The 21,922-nt window shown below is 42.0% G+C and overlaps 1 protein-coding gene across 1 annotated transcript; it reads right to left on the reverse strand.

Annotated features, from left to right (window-relative positions):
* Positions 1-23: 23 nt before the first annotated feature.
* On the reverse strand, positions 24-21,922 carry LOC111959357 (serine/threonine-protein kinase tousled-like 1-B). Its single transcript, XM_023980861.2, is given in 22 exon segments — positions 24-846; positions 1,143-1,250; positions 1,337-1,448; positions 1,558-1,693; positions 1,793-1,962; positions 2,052-2,141; positions 2,397-2,488; positions 2,581-2,662; positions 2,949-3,046; positions 3,434-3,500; positions 3,599-3,787; positions 4,023-4,159; positions 4,286-4,396; positions 4,681-4,773; positions 4,868-4,954; positions 5,158-5,253; positions 5,533-5,576; positions 5,665-5,740; positions 6,023-6,061; positions 7,519-7,590; positions 8,852-8,973; positions 21,705-21,922. Coding segments are annotated over 22 exon segments (2,319 nt in total). The 5' UTR covers positions 21,832-21,922; the 3' UTR covers positions 24-675.

A 21,922-nucleotide genomic window follows, 5' to 3' on the forward strand; every position in this document is an offset into this window, starting at 1 on the left:
TACATTTACTCTTGAAGGAATTAATTAAAATCATCCTGCATATTATTCTGTACATTGCCATTTGTCTACATTTGGTTATTTTGTGCATTCAACATTAGTATGCTGCCTGGGCCTAAATGACAATAATGCCACTTGTATGCTAAAATTACATTCTCATAGCTAATTGTACAACTCAAATTAAAACCTAACACTTTCGCTGAAAACAAAAAACAAACAGCCAAATTGACGGTGAAAAAGGAAACTCTTCGCAGCTAAAGCATTTGCACCCTTGCAAGAGGATGTTAACGATTCTAAAACGGTCGGCTGCCAGTTATCCCTAAGGCCCTATAAGGCTTCCACCAGCAAAACAAACTCAAGTGTCCAGTCACATTTCTTCAAGGTACTTTGTCTGTAGCAGTGCTCTATTCAACCTTTACAAGGTCATTCACTTATGTTCTTTAAACATCCTTTCATTAGTCTTTAGAAAACACCCATTTGAAACTCAGCACAGTCCAGGTGAAGGCCAAACTCCACACCATTCAGTCTGCAGTGTCTATGGCCAACGGACCGGACCCCCTGTTGTCCTTCCATACACCGCTAGTTGGCATGTAGCTCCTCTCCCCCACGCACGGTCCTGTGGGGGATCTGCAGGCGTGGGGCAGCCATGCAGTAATTCAGTCAGTCCAGGACCAGCCCTCAGTATGAAATGATGCTGGAGGCGGCAGGGCCTGAGCCACCGGCACCCATCTGCAGGTTCCCTGAAGAGTTGGACCTCCTCATGTGAGGAAGCAGGTAGGAATCCCTTCCCAGCTGGTGAACATCAAACCGGTCCTCCTTCCTGTATGCCAGGCAGCGCCTTATAAAGGCCTTGGGGAATAAAAGGCAACATCGTTCAAAACACGGGCACTGAGAACCAATTAAAATTATTAAACAGAGCAATATGTTGAGTATGCTGGTGATCATAACTGCTATGGCTGGACAGAAATGCATCTCAAAAGGGGCTGTGATGTCTGTACTTTACGGTGAATACCAGAGGTCTCGACAAAAGCAACGCCAAATACAGGAATTGATCATAAAACAATGCAAAACTATTATAAAGAMGATGAAGTAGAAGTGACAATTGCAGTCAGATGGTAATATTCAGAACTCAAATGATCCCTCACCTTTGCTTCATTACTGGCAACAGGCTTGACAGGAAACTGAACTTCGGTTGCATTAAGTATTGTGTTCTCCTGCAGGATATCCTGCTGAGACTGATTGTGGCCGAACGGCTGAAAGAGAAATAAGGCTCAGCATCAACTTATTTTCACGACACTCATTTTGGTAAATCAATAAGACCAGTTCTTTAAAAACGTACTTTTCTTCCATACAAACACTGGAAAAAGATGACACCCACAGACCACACGTCCACCTTGTTGGAAATCTTTGGAGGTTCTTTGCCAACAACAAAACACTCCGGAGGCAAGTACCTTTGAGAAAACAAAAACTAAATGGTATCTGCCCACATGTCAAGCATCATATCACCCAAATCATGTGCTGGTCCCATGACACAGATGTGTATGCGGTGACACTTCTTACCAGTAGGTCCCTGCTCCTTGTGATGTCAGGTCCATGCCATCTGCACCATAGCTGTCATCGTCCATGATTTTGGACAAACCGAAGTCTGTGATTTTGATTTCCCCACACGCTGTGCCATCAACAAGCAGGATGTTACCTTGAAATTGGAACAGAACAAATTAGTACATTGCATCAGAAATAATTGGAGCCCTCCCAGTATGGGATATCATTCCGGTGTGTGCGAGCGTTCGTTCACCCGGCTTGAGGTCATAGTGGATGATGGGGGGCTTGATTTCGTTCAGGTATCGGAGCGCATTCACAATCTGCATGACGATGGAGCGGGCCTCCTTCTCCGACATCAGCTTGTGCTGCTTCAAGTAGAAGTCCAGGTCATTGCCTTCACAGTATTCCAAAACTGTGCAAAACCTTTGGGGGCATCGTAAAATGAGCAATGTGTAAACGGCAGTGACGAGACACATATATACAAGTCAGTACAATAAGCAAGGTTAACTTACGTGTCTGTGTCCAGTGAGAAGTAGTCATACAGCTTGACGATTCTGGGGTGGTCCAGCTGCTTGTGTATTCTGTACTCCCGACAGGCATGTCTGCAACAAGGTGAGCAGTGTTACCATGGGCAACCAACTGAATGACACCAGGCAGTAGGAGCACAGCGAGGTGGAGGTATGACTGAATAACCCAGATATTAAGCGGATGGAGTAGAACAATAAGCTTAAAGCCGATGCATTACAGTAAATATATATTTTTTAAACTGTCCGTTGATTCATAAAACTGACTCGATTCCGCCACAGTGTTGAAGAATAAGAACAGAGAAAATGGCAACGATTTAATGTGGAACATACTTGTGATAATTCTCCTTTTTCTCCTCTCTCCAGTTCTTGTTGAGCTGATGAATTTTCACAGCAGCATAGCGTTGCTCAATCAAGTCAAACGCCTATAACAGAAAGGTTCTGGACTGGTCCACTCAAACAAAGACTTGTAGATGCAAACTGACAACATGAATACACAGGTCAAATATAAACTCACCTTGTAAACTTCACTAAAGCCTCCTCTTCCCAGAAGATGTAACAGTAGATATCTCTCGTTCAAAGTCGGATGGTCTTTGAATCTTTAAAAAAAACAAGGTCAGAATCTCATTAGGAATGAACTTGATGGTAGGACTTTCACCAACTCAAAAACAACTAATGCCTAGAAAGAGGGACCTTGTTATTGAAATGCTAGTCAGGGGCGAAAAAAACAGGCTCATTTTACATCGAGTGGCTGAATGGAAAACACGGACATTGAAAATGACTTGTGACAAGCACCATGACTGCCTCTCCAGTGTCTAACTGAACAATCTTTGTCAGCAGGAGCCCCTGTGCGTATTCCCTGACGTCACAGAGTGTCAGACTCACTGTGAACTGTYCTCGTTATTTATTCTCTTAAGTTCCCGAATGTGAAGGTTCCGCACTCTCTCCAGACGCTCCAGCTCCACCTGGATTTCTGCTTCTTCCTATTAATGATTCACACACAAACATACAGAGGAACATCAGAGAACTCACTACAAGGAGAGGGGAGCTCATCAAAACTCACTTCTATGCCTCGGCTGACGTGCCTTGTATTAAATATTAACGGTTGACTTGGTAGCAAGTCTGTCTCTAGGGCAAACCCTCTTGATGCTTATTCACAGGGGAAACAATTGAATTAACTATAGGTTGAGGGAAAATTTTCCAGGGAAAATGTCCACAGAATCTAAGCAGAGTGAAACTGTTAGTGGTTCTACATCAGTGAACAGTGTCAGGATGTCTAATCACGATTGAATCGACTTGAACAATGCGACACATTAAACAAAAAAAAGCTCAGCTCGTGTTGCCTAGATCTGCCAGGTTGGCACACTGACCTTTTTGAGATGCCCGAGTCGTAGTTTGTAGATCTCTTCCTGCTCGTGATACTCAGCTAGAGTCAACCTTTGGAATGAACCAACAAAAGATCATGAGAAATGAAAGCAACAGTATCTAGCATACTGGTGTGCTTAGCCAAAGGTAGGGAGGACAAGGGCACTCACAGCTGAGGTAGGCTGGGCTTCAGAAATTGATCATTCTCCGCTCCATTCACTGCCTTGGTTTTGCGTTGCTTTGGCTCAGAGTTTGTGGTTGGTGCTTGGGAGTTGCTGGACGATGGGGGTTTCCTTTTGGCTAGGAGTTTTCGCTGCTTCTCGATATCCTCCCTCTGTTGGTTTATCCACTCTTGCTGTCTGCAGATAAAGATGTTCTATGTAATCAATACCATTTCTGCCAAGCCTGCGTTTTACCCTGGATAAGCCTTTAGAATAAGAGGAAAATGACACACTCCAGTACAAATTCTACAAACGTTTCTTCCATACCTGAACTTTGTTGAAAGAGAAAGACGTGTAGCTCGATACATTTCTCAACTGTGATATSGTTAAGTTGACTTGAGACAACTTTGACACGGAGACCAAGATACTCAACTTGACTAGATTTTGGAAGGCAAAGCCATCGGTCCACTGCTCTGTGAAAGAGGCTCCATGTCGCACAGTGGTAAAATGGCCTAACCGTAGTCTGTCCTGCATACTCTTTTCCCGGCACGCCTGCTTCTCCTGGGTGCTCTAGGCAACAAACAATGACAGACGTCACTGAGTACTCATACCACTGCACTCATACAGACTTGTCACAATGTAAAAAAAAATAAAAGATAGCCTCAGAGATTCCGCCTTGAAACGAAAGGGAAGTACCTTTTCAATGAGCAACTTCTTGCTCATGGTGATGCATTTATTTAAGCGTTCTTTGTACTTTTCTAGTAATTTCTGTTGTTCGTCTATCTGTCTCCTGAGATCGCAGTTCGCCTATGGAGAAGAAACAAATCAGGTTCATCATATTACAACCCTAGTAAAACCAAAGCCCCCTTAACACTCCTACCGTAGAAATAAGAACGTCGCAGCCAACTTCCCTAGCATTGAATAACACATTTTTTGTACGCACTTTAAGTCTACGTGCAGCACGGCAAGCCTTTTTAATTGATCCGTGTGTTCAGCGGTGTCACAGTAATACATCACTGATACTTCAACTCAATGAGGGAGTTAGGAATGTTCTGCTGACGTGTTCTGTCCATTAGCCATATTTCCCTTACTCTAAGCAAATCATCAATTCTGCCTTCTTTTTTCTCAAGGTCCAGGTTCTTGTTCATCTCCAGAGCAGCCAACTTGAGCCCCGTCAGCTCAGTCTGCAATTAAAAACAAATAAACAATGAGTTAAGAATTTATTCGCAACACACAATCCAAAGTGCTGAACACGCATACTCTAGTGGTCATTCTCACCTGCACACATTTGATTGCTAACTGCTTTGGATGCATCACGTGTTCCCCAAAAGACTGACTCGTAGGCGATGAGCTGTTTTGCCTAATCTGAAACCCAAGGGACAACAATTGTTAGCGTATCTAAATGGTACCGTCAATTTCTTGGAAACATTGACTGTTAAAATAAATAAATAGATAKATATTTTTATTAAATGTCCCATTCTGGCTTGGACAAGGCTACTATGCTTTCTTCATACGTTTATAAAGCCAACAAACGATAAAGGAATTGAAGTGGATATGGGGTTACTTACACTGGAACACTGCACAGAGTGGGAATGTGAGTTCTGAGGTGAGCGGATCACAGAGGGGAGACCTGTCACAGGACTGGACCCGTTCCCTCCATGGAACTGGAGAGAGAGAGACCACCAGTGTGAGTGACATCATTGCCCGCCACTTGGCAACAACATTGGCACAGAAAGCTTCCTTTATGTCCGGTTTTGTTCATTTCAGAGCTGGCCTGTGTGTGAAATGGATCACATCACGGCTTCATTGATATTCTCTAAAAACAGAAAACCTCTCTGCTGAACATCAAATGTGGTGCTCCACGACACAGGGACTTAGCCCGGGTCACTCACGATAAGAGTATCATTTCAATTTTCACCCCCCCCCAAAAAAGAATAACTTACATCAAAATAATCACTAATTTTGKGTCCTCGCACAATAGACTTCCCTGTGAGAGAGAAAATACAATTAGCATTGACTTTCAGACATCGATGACTGTATCTGGAGTACAACAGAAACAGCTTGAGGGAAGTTACCTTGGCTGTTCTCCGACTGGGTGTCAGGTTTCCTCTTTCTTCCTCTGGACGATTCAGAGTGTTTCTTTTCAGGAGTCTGTAAAGGACAAACTGTTTCACCAATGACCACTATCTGGTCGGTTGTACAAGTACAGTCATTTTGATTCCTTGAAATGTCCAGATTGGGATTTAAAATGTCTGTGTTTGAAAAACAAAAGCATAGTGAATACACTGTAGCAGCAACACATCAATCCCAAGTCTACAGCCTGCTAAGGATTACTGAATGTAGGTGAACTGACCGACCAATGCTGCCTGCCGCCTAGTAGCTGAAAAGKGACGGGGAACATAGCCTAGTATTCCAAATACAATGAGCACCTACCGAGTATGCAGGAGAGCTCCCCCTTTTCACGTCTGAGCTCTGCAAACAGAAAAAAGGCAGGAGGGGTACAGAGAATGAGTTCAACGTAAAACCAAAATGCATAATTAATCGAGCTCATAATTAGCCTGTTCTGAAAAGAGATCAATTGTAATGGAAAGCTTTAATAAGGTAGTTGTGCAAACTTCCAGTGGGGAGAGGATGCTTATTTATGGCCGATGTAGCCCCCCGTTGGAAGTTTTGAGCCACAGGCTGTGAGAAATAGAGGAAAAGCAACTACAGCCGGTAACTAGCCTTTTCTAATGTCTGATTCAAATCAGTTTATGAGCTAAACATAAGAAAACAAGGTAATCGCCCAACAAAGCAAGGAATCAGCTAAAATCAACCATTTATTGAATCAACGACCTCTAAGATAGAGGATGAGGATTATTTCTGGACCGTCCCCCCCCCCCCAAAAAAAAAAGCATTACAATGGTTAAACTGCAAAAACACAAACCAAATCGAAGTCTAACATGAGGAGCCCATTTCAACAGGGCACAGGAATCCTCGTGATAATTCTACAAAACAAGATTTTGTAGGCCCCAGAACCAGGACAGAGCCTTGTGCAGGGAATCTGCTGACAGGCGGTGGTCTGACAGTTTCACCAGTGCATCATTAGGGAGGGTGTGACGTATGGGGGCCGGGGGGGGGGCATCTGTTTGGGTGATATCTGTGCAGATTCATCATGTCTGCGGCAGAAAAGGCCAGAGAGGTTTTATTCTGCCTCCTCCTCGATCATGCTCGCACACAGGCCTCCATCAGTGACTTATTACACCACCTGATGAACTAGACGGGAGGGGAGCAGACAATCACCCGCACAGTCAGGTTGCTAATATACGTGCAGACTCCACATTGCAGAGGTTCAGGCTTCTTAGGTTAACCCTACAGTCAGCGATGTTGGGAGTCCACCCCACACAAGATTTGCGACACTGCTGCCCCTACAAATTGGAGGCCATTTGTGTTTAACCTTCATTAGCGAGCTGTGCTGCCAAAACACAGGAGAACAGCGTGGAGGGAGGCTAAGCATGCAGGATGATGACGCCCGTGATCAGGCTGCCCTGGCAGGGTCTGGCACAAACCGTGTTTGTACAGAGATGTGAGAGCACGTGGCATTATGCGTCACAAGAACAGTTAAATTACAGCAAGATTACGCACATTTTTATTCTCTCTAGCGCCCTCTTAGGTTGCGTCTGACGTTCTCACCAGCGACAAGGAGGATAACAGGGCCCAGCTCCTCTCCCCTTCACTCACTCTCCGTGTGATCTCCCTGCTCACACCACCAGCCCACTTCCAATCAAAACATAGGTCTGAGCCAAACAAGATGGAACGYCAAAGACTAAAACAAATCCAGAAAAGCCGTGGACACCAGTTATACTTTCTGACAGCCCGTTCAAAATAAAATGCACATTCACATCCATTTTTCACTAAAATCTTTAAGAACATCATGTTAATAAACATACCTCTGACTCCTTGTCACTGGAGGACCCCAGGCTTCCAAAACTTTGATTTGAACATTCATTGTTTGTCAGGGCCTGAAATCAAAACAAAAGTTCATTAGAATATTCTATTTAAACGTCATTGAAGAGAATACGACGGTACGCCCAACCGGCCTTATAACCACATATCACGTGTAACCACGCCAGCCCCGGACCTCCACATCTGRCTTCTTCACCAGCGGGATCGTCTGAGACCAGYCACCCAGGCAGCTGGTTAAACTGTGGGTTTGCACAAGCGAATMATTTCTGCACAAACTGCCAGAATCCGCCTCAGGGAAGCTCATCTGCGTGCTCGTCGTCCTCACCGGGGTCTTRACCTGACTGCAGTTCGGCRTCGTAACCGACATCAGTGGGCAAATGCTCACCTTAGATGACCACTGGCACGCTGGAAAAGTGTGCTCTTTACGGATGAACGGCGATTTCAACTGTACCGGGCAGATGGCAGACAGTGTATGGGGTCGTGTGAGTGAGCGGTTTACGGATGTCAACGTTGTGAACAGAGTGCCCCATGGTGGCAGTGGGGTTATGGTATGGTCAGGCATAAGCTACAGACAACGAACACAATTGCATTTAAAATCAATGGCAATTCTAATGCACAGACATACAGCGATGATATCCTGAGGCCCATTGTCGTTCCATTCATCCGCTGCCATCACCTCATGTTTCAGCATGATAATGCACGGCCCCATGTCGCAAGGATCTGTACATGAATACTAGAAGCTGAAAAGGTCCCTGTGCTAGAGGCATCACTACAGACCCTGGTTCGATTCCAGGTTGCATGACAACCGGCCGTGATTGAGAGTCCCATAGGGCGACACACAATTGGCCCAGTGTCGTTAGGGTTTCGGCGGATTAAGAATTTGTTCTAAACTGACTTGCCTAGTTAAATAAAATCAACTTTATGCAAAGGAGATGTGTCGCGCTGCATGAGGCAAATCGTGTTCACACCAGACACGGACTGGTTCTGTTCCACGACTCCACTTTCTTTATTTTTTTTTAAGGTATCTGTTTAACAGAAGAATATCTGTATTCCCAGTTATGTGAAATCCATAGATTAGGGCCTAATGGATTTATTTCAATTGACTAATTTCCTTATATGAACTGTAACTCACTAAAATGTTTGAAATTGCTGCATTTATATTTTTGTTCAGTATGTATATATAAAAAGTGGAATCATATGTTTTGGAGTGGCGGCAACAGCGTCGCAATGGCGGGCCACGGCAGCTAAATTAATATAGGGGAAACAGTGTATGAGGACCGGGGGGGGCGGGGGGGGGGTTGACGCACGCTCACTCACTTTGGTTCCCCCGCTGGTGCTGCCAGTGCTGCCCCCGGTGCTGCCACTGACACCGCCCATGAATCGAGCCTCCAGCAGCTCTTGTCTCCGGGGGTCCAGGCTGTGCAGCTCCTCCATGGTGCCTGAAAGAGAGGAGCAACACCTCAGAACCTGCACACTATCATGTAAACCACTTATTGCCTACTCGTGTTGCATGGTTTACCGAAACGTCGGTACTTTTGTTATAAAAATTAGAGTAGCGTTTTTTGTTTTATGTTCGGTACTTCTGTCAAAAGTGTCTCACATGATTGARAGGATCAAGTCCATCAGCACAGCCCCTTTATAGGGTGAAGAGCAAAGATCCTGCTCCACTTATTCATTGCTAGAGCCACCTGGGCTGCTCCCCACTCATGTAGAGGTTGAAACTGTTCATTACTGTTCGCAAAACAACATCCAAAATAGGCTAGAACACTTCTGCAATGAAGATGATACCGGTAGCTTCCAGCTTTAAATTGTAGGCCAACTTACCCTGCTAGCTTCCAGCTGAATGAATTCACTACTCTAGTAGTTTRTGATAATATRCAAACCATAATGCTAAATATGCTGATTTCAAAGCTGACTGTCATCAAAAACATAATTCATTTACTTAGTCTCGCTTGCCTCCAAGCTGAACTCTCCCTGTGAATGACTTCATTACTTTCTTAGAGAYAGCGCACACTTTTAGAAAAGAGATTGCTTCTTTTATGCAAATGTTGTTGATCAGTACAATAAAATAATGTTCTCCTAGCAGCCAATTAAATAATTCCTAAATGGAAAGGATTGTTTGTCATCTGTAGCCCCATGAAATCAGCTAACAAGCTCAGTAACTCAACGCATGCACACACTCCTAATGAATAATATGCATTCACCTGTATTGTGAATAGACCTWGAACTGGAGATTTACCATTCAAATAAATGATAACCATGTTGTTTTGCAGTTAGATTGTTTTTACCAAAGTCAAATTGATTGTATAATTTATTCATTAACACATACATGGCTCTTATTTATTTTATTTTTTTAAAGACATACATATGTTCACATGGAATGATTTTAAACTCAAAAGATGGCAAACGATTGAACAGAGCAGTAGCTGAGTTTCTGTCMGGGTCAAGTGCCATTCTGTGACTTTGGCTGGTACTCCTTTTTTGTTGTTGTGGTATCGCGCATCGTGATACTAAACCTGGTATCGAAGTAAAAATTCTGGTATCGTGACAACATTAACTCATCCAAYGCTGCAGATGAGATCTGACTGCATCATGATCACCCATCCCATACATCATTACAGCTTGAACCAAGTTGTGTCCCCCAGCCGCCACCACTCCCACCTCTGAACCAGGTCAGTTCAGTTTCATAGCTGTACAACAAGACTCAGAGGAACATGGCACCTCTCCATGACATGAGTGATATATGCCTTGAGAAAGGGCTTAGTCCTGACACAATATGTAGCTGAGTTCAGCCTGCAGTCTAACACCAGATAACGGGATTTAAATAAATAAAGATGGGTATCCATTATACTAGGAGTTACAGGGTAGGTACTGTTTGGAGTAGCACAGCATTTAAATCAACCTTAGCGATAGGGTCTTCGTCCTTGATTTGTGGAAACAGGAGTCTCTTAAAAAAATTGCTCAATCAAYGAGAGAAGACTTGAAATAGACAAGATGGCAGCGTACACATTGTTGGACTACTTTAATAACTCAGCAAATTCTAAATTGAAACGGACACCCTGCAACTGGACATTTTACGAGACTCCTGTTTCCATGAATCGTGGACGACGACAGTAAATTACCAAGCTGTGTCAAACAGTACCTAACCTGTAACTCCCAATATAATGGACACAATTATATTTCTTTAGTAAAATCACGTTACAATCTGTAAGCAAGGCTGAATTCTATCTTCATGCAGCCTACTAGTCAGTATACTTGCGTCTAGCCACTTTTCCTTTATACAAAAGGAAAACCAGACTGTCCGTCTAGTATTTATTTTTTTCATGACAAAAATKAGAAACTACTGAAAAATACACCATTATCTGAAAACTACTTCATTTGTTGAGTTTTGTGGATTTGCTCTGAAGCTCTGGCCAGAAAAACCGAGATCGGGTATACAGCTCATTTAACAAGGCAAGTCAGCTTCTGCCTGGCACAAAGTCTTAACTGCAAGGTAATAATGCGATTGACTTAGAACCCTGAAGGCCTTCAGAATAAGCCTGATAATTAGTCCTGGGGGATACTCTGATCATGTAAGGCGGCAGATAATCTGTTAAAACAAGGCATTACCACAGAGCTATCCATTTAGCTCAAACTAAAATAAGGGAGTGAGTGACAAAGCAAAACAAATGAGGATTGTTCCCTCGTCACACACAAAAGAACAGCTGAAAGCAAATTCTGAAACATTTAATAGGCTAAATGTTTGATTACTTCACATCTGAACAGAGCAGGGGAGACATTTCCTACATTTATACTCCTCAAGATAACATTATATTAACACAGAAATATTTGACATGGCTTAATCCTGGTACATGCCTGACGAGTGTTAGAGGCAAACCAAACATGGCGCTCTAAAGCTATATGGGGCTCCCTAGTTGCGCAGAGGTCTAAGGAACTGCATATCAGTGCTAGAGGCGTCACTACAGAAACCCTGGCYCKAATCCAGGCTGTATCACAACCGGTTATGATTGGGAGTCCCATAGGGCGGCGCAAAATTGGCCCAGCGTTGTCCGGGTCTGGCTGTCAGTGTAAATAAGAATTTGTTCTTAACTGACTTGCCTAGTTAAATAAAAGTTACATTTAGTAGAGTTGATAATAGCCTAGACCAGTGGTTCACAAACTAAATCCACTCAGGCCTCCCATCATTGGGGAACATTCTGCAGTTATAAAGCAAATTTCTTGCAATTCTACACATTTTGCCATGTCTTATGTGATATCGGAGGGACTTAAACATTCCAACAAAATCAATGGGCTACAAAACCTAGCAAAAACAATGTTAGCTGACATGGGCTTGTTGAGCTGGACATTACTGACAAGTTATAAATACAGTTGAAGTCGGAAGTTTACATACACTTGTGTTGGAGCCATTAAAACTCGTTTTTCAACCACTCCACAAATTTCTTGTTAACAAACTATAGTTTTGGTAAGTCTGTTTGGACATCTACTTCGTGCATGACAAGTCATTTTTCCCACAATTGTGGTTTAGACAGATTATTTCACTGTATCATAATTCCAGTGGGTCAGAAGTTTACATACACTAAGTTGACTGTTCCTTTAAACAGCTTGGAAAATTCCAGAAAATGATGTAATGGCGTTAGAAGCTTCTGATTGACTCAAATTATGTCAATTAGCCTAACTCAGTGCCTCCTTGCTTGACATCATGGGAAAAATCAAAAGAAATCAGCCAAGACCTCAGAAATGTTTTTGTAGATCTCCACAAGTCTGATTCATCGTTGGGAGCAATTTCCAAACACCTGAAGGTACCACGTTCATCTGTACAAACAATAGTACGCAAGTACAAACACCATGGGACCACGCAGCCGTCATACCGCTCAGGAAGGAGATGCATGTCTCCTAGAGATGAACGTACTTTGGTGCGAAGTGCAAATCAATCCCGGAATAATAGCAAACGACCTTAGTGAAGATGCTGGAGGAAAACGCTACAAAAATATCTAATACCACAGTAAAACGAGTTCTATATCGACAAACCTGAAAGTCCTCTCTACAAGGAAGAAGCCACTGCTCCAAAACCGCCATAAAAAAGCCAGACTACGGGTTGCAACTGCACATGGGGACAAATATTGTACTTTTTGGAGAAATGTCCTCTGGTCTGATGAAACAAAAACTAGAACTGTTTAGCCATAATGACCATCGTTATGTTTGGAGGAAAAAGGGGAGCTGCAAGCCGAAGAACACCATCCCAACCGTGAAGCACTGGTGGGGTGCATGCTGCAGGAGGGACTGGTGCACTTCATAAAATAGATGGCATCATGAGCAGGAAAATGATGTGGATATATTGAAGCAACATCAAGACAATCAGTCAGGAAGTTAAGGCTTGGTCGCAAATGGATCTTCCAAATGGACGATGACCGCAAGCATACTTCCAAAGTTGTGGCAAAATGGTTTAAGGACAACAAAGTCAAGGTATGGAGTGGCCATCACAAAGCCCTAACCTCAATCCTATAGAAAATGTGTGGGCAGAACTGAAAAAGCGTGTGCGAGCAAGGAGGCCTACAAACCCGACTCAGTTACACCAGCTCTGTCAGGAGGAACGGGCCAAAATTCACCCAATTTAAAATGTGGGAAGCTTGTGGAAGGCTACCTGAAACATTTGACCCAAGTTAAACAATTTAAAAGGCAATGCTACCAAATACTAATTGAGTGYATGTAAACTTCTGACCCACTGGGAATGTAATGAAAGAAATAAAAGCTGAAATAATAATAAACTATTTTTCTGACATTTCACATTCTTAAAATAAAGTGGTGATCCTAACTGACCTAAAACAGGGAAGTTTTACTAGGATTAAATGTCAGGAATTGTGAAAAACTGAGTTTAAATGCATTTGGCTAAGGTGTATGTAAACTTCTGACTTCAACTGTAGCTCTAAGGTCTACAATGACTGACATTACAAAAGGAAAACTGCTGATACCCTACCCAATTTCAAAGGTTACACCTTATGCATTCTACTATTAACACTTTCAAGAATAAGTTGAAAGCCTCCGAGTTCCCCCCCAAAATAAAAAAAAATAAATAAATAAAAAACAGGCCTAGGCAATATCTTCATTATTTCACATGTAAACAAGCACACAGTATTAGGCCTACAGCCGCAAAATCAGGATTTCAACTACTAGGCTGGATCCTAAACAGTCCAATCCTCTTCTCAATCTCCCTCAAGCCTGAGGGCCTCTGGGAGACAGCTCAGCTAAGGGAATTCTACAAGCTACAGCCTCAGAGCAGACTCCGTGGGGTCTACTTTACTGACATGGCCTCGCTCTAATATGCACTCTATTTTGCATCTACAAACGGCTATGAGGTCTCATAAGATCTGTTCAGTCAGTGCATCATGTCTGCCGCACCACTTCCACTGTCAAGAGTCAGACCATTGATAATGCCAGAGAGACACTGATTTTGAATAAACCTCATTGAATCCAGACATTAGAATGGAATTCAAAAATGTATTTAACTTATTAGAACATTAATTTGCCCAAGTTAATCATAAGACATGAACAAAATGTATCAGTGGTTGTATTTTCCCTGCAACTTTCTGAAAATGCCCTTGTCGGTGTGTGCAGAATGATGTCAGGATTACTTTCATCAATCCAGTGGCAACTCCGCAATCACATGAGAGCTACAGATAAGTCACTAACCCAACAATGTCTCTTGATGGTGCGCACCTGCATTAAAGGGCAACTACACCCAAAACTTTTTTTGACCTTTTTCCCCCCCAGACCTTAAGAGGTTTCCTGATGTGGTGTAAGCATTGTTGTGGACTAAGAAAAGCAACAAAATGTGATGTTCTATTAACAAAGTCAGATTTTGCCAGCGAAAACCTGAAAACTGGGAAAACTAAACAGAATTTTGGGAAAAACTGAATCAGGCAAAAAAAGATTTTAGGGCAATACAAATGCAATGTTTGTCAAAAGTGGGTCTACATTTCAGTTTCAAAAGGGTGCTCGGGTACTGCCATAAATGTTCTGAATTCGACTCAACTATCCAGTAAAGTTGAAGACTCAGTGGAGGAAATGCCCAAATAAAAGCCAATGCCCTGTCTTTCCTGTGTCCAGTACCAGAACATTACAAGCCACTCTACTCTGGCCAGTACGACCCATGGTGGTTTCCCACCAGCTTGTGGTTTACAGCACCCACAGACAAGACGACAGATCCTCCACCTTGTCTAACATGAGCTTGGAGAACAATGCAGGCCTGTCTCCAAGACAATTCCCACAAGCGCAGTGGGCCGAAGGGACCTGGGGCTGGCTGTTTTACTTGGCTTTCACAAACACCACCAAAGTATCAGAGCTGGAACAGAGAACAAACATGTATATCAAATTATTCTCTGGCAGTTCTCTTAAAATCAACACCCTTACATCAACCTAGCAATTTGACTACAACATAGGTTTGTTCTGAAAAAATGTATTCAAGAGCTAGACTGCCTAAAATTAGACCAGATATCACTCATTAGTGCTACAGTCTTCATTTGTTCCCTGTATTGGCATCACATAATCCACAAGAACAATCTGACTACTCATCTTTCAAATCTACTCTCCTGCAAAACAAATTCTAATTTCACGAGAAACGGACCACTCCAGCTAATTTTTCCAAAATGTCCAAAGCAAAAAAAATAAAGCTTGCCAGCCACCTTCTTATTGCAAGAGGGATAGCCTAATCAGCTAGATCAAGTGAAAAAGAGAAACTATACCGAACAAAAATATTAACGCAACAATGAAAGATTACTGAGTTACAGTTAAGGAAATCAGTCAATTTAAATGAATTCATTAGGCCCTAATCTATGGATTTCACATGGGGGTGCAGCCATGGGTGGGCCTGGGCCCACCCACTGGGGAGCCAGGCCCAGCCGTTCAGACTGAGTTTTTCTTCACAAAGGGCTATTTTTGTTCAGTGTATAAACCACGCTAACATGCTGACCAGATTGGACACGTCGCGTGCGCGAGCGCCGCAAAATACATTTTGAAATCCATGTTACTCAATTATTGCGCGCGCCAACGAAGGGCTAAAATAGAACTCATTCCTATTTCTGACGCAGATCGCACTGCAAGTCCTGCCTCTCCCATCGGTTTATAGAAGCAGGTACCCACGTGCCATCTCCTCATTGGTTATACCCACGTGGGTGATAGAAAGACAAACTGTTTTGCCGGTAGTCGTGGTAATACAATGAAAGTTTAGATGCGATCACCATATAATTTAAACGATGAAAAGGCCTGGAAGGAGGAGAGATGACTAGAAACGATTCGGTTGGCCGTTTTATGTGTGGATTAATTGTCGGAGTAGAGATCCTTGTGCATTTCAGGTAAAATAACAACTCAATGTTTATATCCCAGGACAAATTAGCTASCAACAGCAAGCTAGCTAAATAGGACAAATTAACGTTAGCTAGCAAGTGCAAGCTAACTAGCTAAATTACCATACATGTTTAATGCTTTTCAACCTGTCCCCAAATGAATGTCATTGGTTCAGAGTTTGTTTTGATATTTTAACCTGCGTGTCGTGATCGCGTTTGGTGTGGGGAGGGCAAAATAAATGTATGCACGATGGCGCACGCGCGCAGCCGGTTTGGGCAAGGTGTTAGGYATAAAATAGGCCAATTAAAAAATWATAACTAATCTATAGCCTAGTTCAAAGCCCATTTAGGCTACTATTCTATGATGTCAACTMGGGATGCAAATTTCTGTCAATTTTGCTTCTGTCTAACTGACCCTCTAACTGGTCAACAAACGGTTACTGTTTGGATTTTTATGTATTTATTGTGTGACCAACAGAAAATAACATCAGAGACCTATATATAATGAGATGTTATGTTTCCGCCCTAACAATGCCAGTCGTCCCAAGGCGGGAAGGCAGTCGACAAGCKTAGGCCCAAAATAAGCCCATAGAAACGACTTGAGCATAYTTGACAGATTTTGGCAAGAGTGAAACCTCTTGCTTTRCCTCTTCCTCTCTGATACTACAGATGCATACAAGGACTGGACATTTTTTATTAAGAGCTTAGTGGATACATGCAACAATAGCAAGCTTATCGTCTTACAGTTCAAAAGGCTGTAGCCTGTTATTGAACACGCAACTCCTATAATGAAGCAGCTAATAAAACGCAATTTTCAAACATTTGCCAAAATGCAATTTGCGGAAAACACCGCTCTAAACCTAATGCGAGCAGTTGTGACAGAGATTAAAATCTCCTTTAGAAATGTAGAAAGAGGGGGAATCTAATAGCAACAACTATGATGGGTTACTAATATGACTAGGATTGTGCTTCTGGACAATGAAAGAAAATTGATATGAAAACCAATAGAACAGGAGAGAAATGCTGGTTAATGGCATGAGGAAGTCTTTATAAAATAATTGCATCCACGTTTCTACAAATGGATTTTCACAAGGCAAGACATGCCTCATTTGAAGTAAAACGTGCAGGTTTTACTGCCTCAAGCKCACATTGCAAAGCAGTGGGTGACTCGCTGATAGTCAACGGTAGGCAGRMTACAGCCTATACATCTGAATGGCAAATGGGAGGCACTCTTAAATTACGAGTTGAGAAATAAAAATAGCGCCTTTTAAATCGTGGCCACCAAAGTTTAATACGAGATTGCATTTAGAATGGTTATTTGTTGCCCAATGACTGGACTTACAAAAGTAGGTTTCACTCCAGTAGCCTACAGACTTGAGCCACTCTTACACGGTCTGACAGGTGCTAGGCTTTTCCACTCCTCAAACTAGGCTCTGTATGCAGTGCGCGTGTGATAAATAAGATGCATGACGACATAATGAAAATACACACGAGCCATTTTAATACAACACAATTATGCTAATGACCCTATAGACCARTAAGCATGACTGGTCAAATTTATTTTTGGCAGCTAACCGATTAACATCCCTAATGTCAACTAGCCTACTGTAGATTAGTTTGCTGTTCATCTGCATAGTCTGGTGGGTGCTGCAACACCAGATGGAGGTAGTCTAACTGGCAGGGAATGCAAAACAGGCGAAAGAAAGAAAAAAGAGACAACACCCTGGAGACACAAAGGATCAGGTACCACAGCAGGTTCCGTGGCACCCAAGATGGATGCCACTTTAGCTCATTTGTGGAGTAGAGGTTAAATAAAATGTGGTGCTCTGGGGTCCTAGGGAATCTACGTACAAACCAAGGAAGATGCAGTGCAACACAATGCTATGCATCTCCAATTAGAAACATGCATTTGATTTAATATAAATTGTATGCAACAGCTGCCCAAGTGGAACTTGCATTATGTAGACTATGGTATTTAGCATTTTTCAGTGATAATGTAATCATAAGCGGCAGTTATGCATGGCAATTTGCTTCCTTATCCCTTATTGCACTCAAATGACTTTACATACATTCTTTCCTTACCTTGAAAGTAGCCTATTCTATGGGCTAGAGAGACTCAGCCATATTGCTAGAAGGCTAGTGATGACTAGGCCTACAGCTATATAGAGTATTCTATTTATTTTCATCATTCATCAATAACATCATTCATCAAGTGGAAAAGTAGAAAGAACATAAAATGGAAAACCAGCCATGATTTACCACATTCAACCTAACGAAAACAAGCGAGTGTGGCGCGAGGAAACCTCTCCCTCAGTTCCCTGGTGTCCACATCACTAAGGACCTATCATGTTCTAAACACACCAACACAGTCATGAAGAGGGCACAACAATGCCTGTTCCCCCTCAGGAGGCTGAAAAGATTTGGCATGGGACCTCAGATCCTGGAAAAAAAGTTCTACAGCTGCACCAGAGAGCAACCTGACTGACGCCACACAAACACATTCCTTCACACACACGCTGCTGCTGCTACTCTGTTTATTATCTAGTCACTGTTCCCCTACATACATACATACATACACACATTACCTTGACTAACCCTAACCCTGCATGAAAATCCCTGGTATATAGCTTCTTTATTCTTTTTTTGTGTTACTATTTTTCCTTTTAGGTCATTTAGCAAATTGTTCTTAAAAATAAAATAAAAAGATTTACTCTGCATTGTTGCTTAAGGGCTCATAAGTATTTCACAGTAAGTGAAAAGTGAGTTTTTTTACTTTTATTTAACTAGGCAAGTCAGTTAAGAACAAATTCTTATTTTCAATGACGGCCTAGGAACAGTGCCTTGTTCAGGGGCAGAACGACATATTTTTACCTTGTCAGCTCGGGGATTCGTGATGTAGAGTGCTGTAATTTTATAGCTTGCCAGTAGATATTTCAGTACATCATGAAGTAACTTGAGAAATGTCATGTAACAGAGTAAATAATGCTCAACTTAATAATGCTCACTGCCAAATGTCATTATCCACCTCAGATTGCTTAATGATTTTAGGATTGAAATGAAGACAGGTGCTATAGAACACTTTTTAAACTGTTCTGAACCATTGGGGACCCATTGAATGTGCAGATTTGTCAGGAAATTWGCTTTAAATTAACAGCCATTTCCCCCTCAGCTCCATGACAAAATGTGCAGAACTGCAGGAAAATAGCCCACCCCAGAAAAAAAATCAAATAAATCTTGAGAAACACTGCCATATAAAATGTCTTCCGCATTACAATACTTTGACAACCCYATCACCCGTTTCAGAATATAGTCTGTTGCACTAGACTGACTAGAGCAGGGTTTCCCAAACTCGGTCATGCCCCCCGGGTGTGCACGTTTTGGTTTTATCCCTAGCACTACACAGCAGGTTCAAATAATAAAAGCTTCATGATGAGTTTGTTATTCGAGTCAGCTGCGTAGTGCTAGGGGAAAAAACAAAACATGCATCCGCATAAAAACAATATATACATTTTCCCACCCKAGAAGTTTTCCCATCAAATTGACCTGTTGCRGATGAAAGGCTGTTCGTGATGACCAAGTGGACATGAAAATAACTGCGGTTAAATTCTCATGAACTGAATAAAGAATACAAGTTATTAAATGGGTTTCCATTACATTTCCAACTCTACTGTTCAAAATTTGCGTTACGTCACTAATGTGCCCACTCTGGTCTTGGCACGTGCACACTAGCCAACAGATTGCAGATACAGTGCGGTTAGGCTGGCCTACAGGAGATAACTATGGACAAAAGAGTGAGATTTTTATTTGTCAAATGCCGGCCAAGAATCGATCATGTCTCCAGAACCCCCGATATTTATTAGAAAGCAGAATCAATCACCACGTACGTGCACTTTCACCTTGTGAAGTTCATTTACCTTATTGTATSTGTAGCCTAACAAACTACATGGTTTCCCCGAGTCGTAGTCGAGAACCACACACCATATTGTCGCGCGACTTCAAATTTACTTCTACATGGTTATTATATCAATATGTGCACAAAAAGGCTTAATTCATTTTACCGACAAAAACATYGCACGTATTTTGTTTTGTCAACATTTCWWAAGTCTGATGACCTTTTTTTATASGACATGTACTTTACTAACATAAAAATGTTGGATGAAAACCTGGTTATAGTTATAATTTGTACACYGCAGATTGACCGCAAGTATCMCAAACAGAATCATTTCAAACCTTGATAACTTTGGGATATTATTTAATATGCCTCTATTTATGCATAGAACAGCTTTCCTAAATTAAAATKACTTTGAAATAATTTCTGRGTGRTTTTACAGTCATGTCCAAGATTGTATTTTTWWTTTTTTTWAATTATTTTGCTCAGAAAATGTAAATATTTTAGGAATTTGACCATCACAATGTCTAGAAATCTCTGCATCACTGCTGAAACAGAACATTTGCTTTAAATATGTACTGTTACCTGGTACAAACAAAGATGGGTGGGTATAATTTGTGGAAAGTTCTAACAGGAATCTGTTCACAAAACTTGGTAAAGTAACAAGGAAACCAACAAACGCGGCATACAAAGTAGCATGATCAATTCACCTAGCTAACTAGCCACCGAATAGGCATCAACTCAGCACGTAGTTTATTCTTAATGTTTGTCCATAGGGTACCAGAGTGAGGAGATACATTTTTTGGAATAAACGTGATGAGTGAAAAACGTCATTAAATAGCCCAATCCCTACCYGGTATCTTATTCTGCTGCTTTACAACCTTGTATGCGTTGTTTGTTGGCAACCTTGTTATTTACGACGTTTTTGGAACAGATTCCTGTTGGAACGTTCCAGAAATTATACCCACTCATGCAAAGACCATCACAAAGACTTGAGTTGTCATGCAGGACATTTAGGCTGATTACTTGTCTAAAATAATACATTACCCTATTAAACTATTGCCACCGTCCTGTCCACACAAACAATTGAATGTGCATGCTGTACTCTCATTAGCACATGGATACTTGTACTGTCATTAGCACATGGATACTTGAGTCACTTATACAGTTGTTGATAGTCAATGAGTGCAAAACAATTGATTGCAAACACCAGTTTCTGAATCTAATATGATCCATTGCACAGTAGGTTTTCATGCCAAGTGTACTTAGCTGGTTACTGCAATATAAAAATATGCCATCCCAACTTAATGTAAAAAAAAAAGGCGAGGGTCGCCAGACACCATTATCGATAAGAGTAAATAATTCTAGTTAACTACTGTATGCATGTACATATATATTCATGTTGTACACAGAAACCCATAAATCTCGCAATACTGAATCCATGGGTTCTCCATGTCACGTCTCTGTTTTAAATCAGACATCTTAGCTTGTTAGCTAGCAAATGCAACATTTAACAATCGATACAGGTAATAGTTAACGTTGTCCTTGTAGCCGGTAGAGACAGTTAGTTAGTAGTAGCTAGCTAACGTTAACTGGGTAGCAAATTCTGTATCGGAAACTTGCTAGCCAGTAAGGCAAGTAGCTAGCACGCTCGCTACTCCACCTCAGCATGTCAATAATTGAACTTATATTGCGAGCAAAGTACCAGTAGTTTAAAGTACTGTGCTTAACATTGACCAATTAGCTAGTTTGCCTCATATTTGCAGTCAGACACCACCAGCTAGTACTGTAGTGGCTAGCTAACGTTAGCAGGCTGCTGCCCATCATGGCTTCGGTGTAACTCAAGACGCAATTCATTTCAAGACGATTCTTAGCACGTACCACGAAACGACTCACAAAACATGTAACAAATACTTTTCCTTACAATATTATTTTACAGTACCTGCCTTGGCCTTCACCACTGCCGTGWTATGTTGCTGAGAAAGCAACCCCTGTGTTGTCGGGGACGTGGAGAGCTAGGACCAAGATGGCGTCCCCTCCAAACTTCCAATGTTACTTTGGACACTCATCAAGCTACTTTTTGAAACGACAAAGCAAACACCGCTGTCAGTGGCAGTACAATCTCGTGATTTTTGAAACCTTGCAATGTTTAGACATAAG

The sequence above is a fragment of the Salvelinus sp. IW2-2015 genome, linkage group LG36 (genome assembly GCF_002910315.2).
Source record: "Salvelinus sp. IW2-2015 linkage group LG36, ASM291031v2, whole genome shotgun sequence".
Lineage (NCBI taxonomy): Eukaryota > Metazoa > Chordata > Actinopteri > Salmoniformes > Salmonidae > Salvelinus > Salvelinus sp. IW2-2015.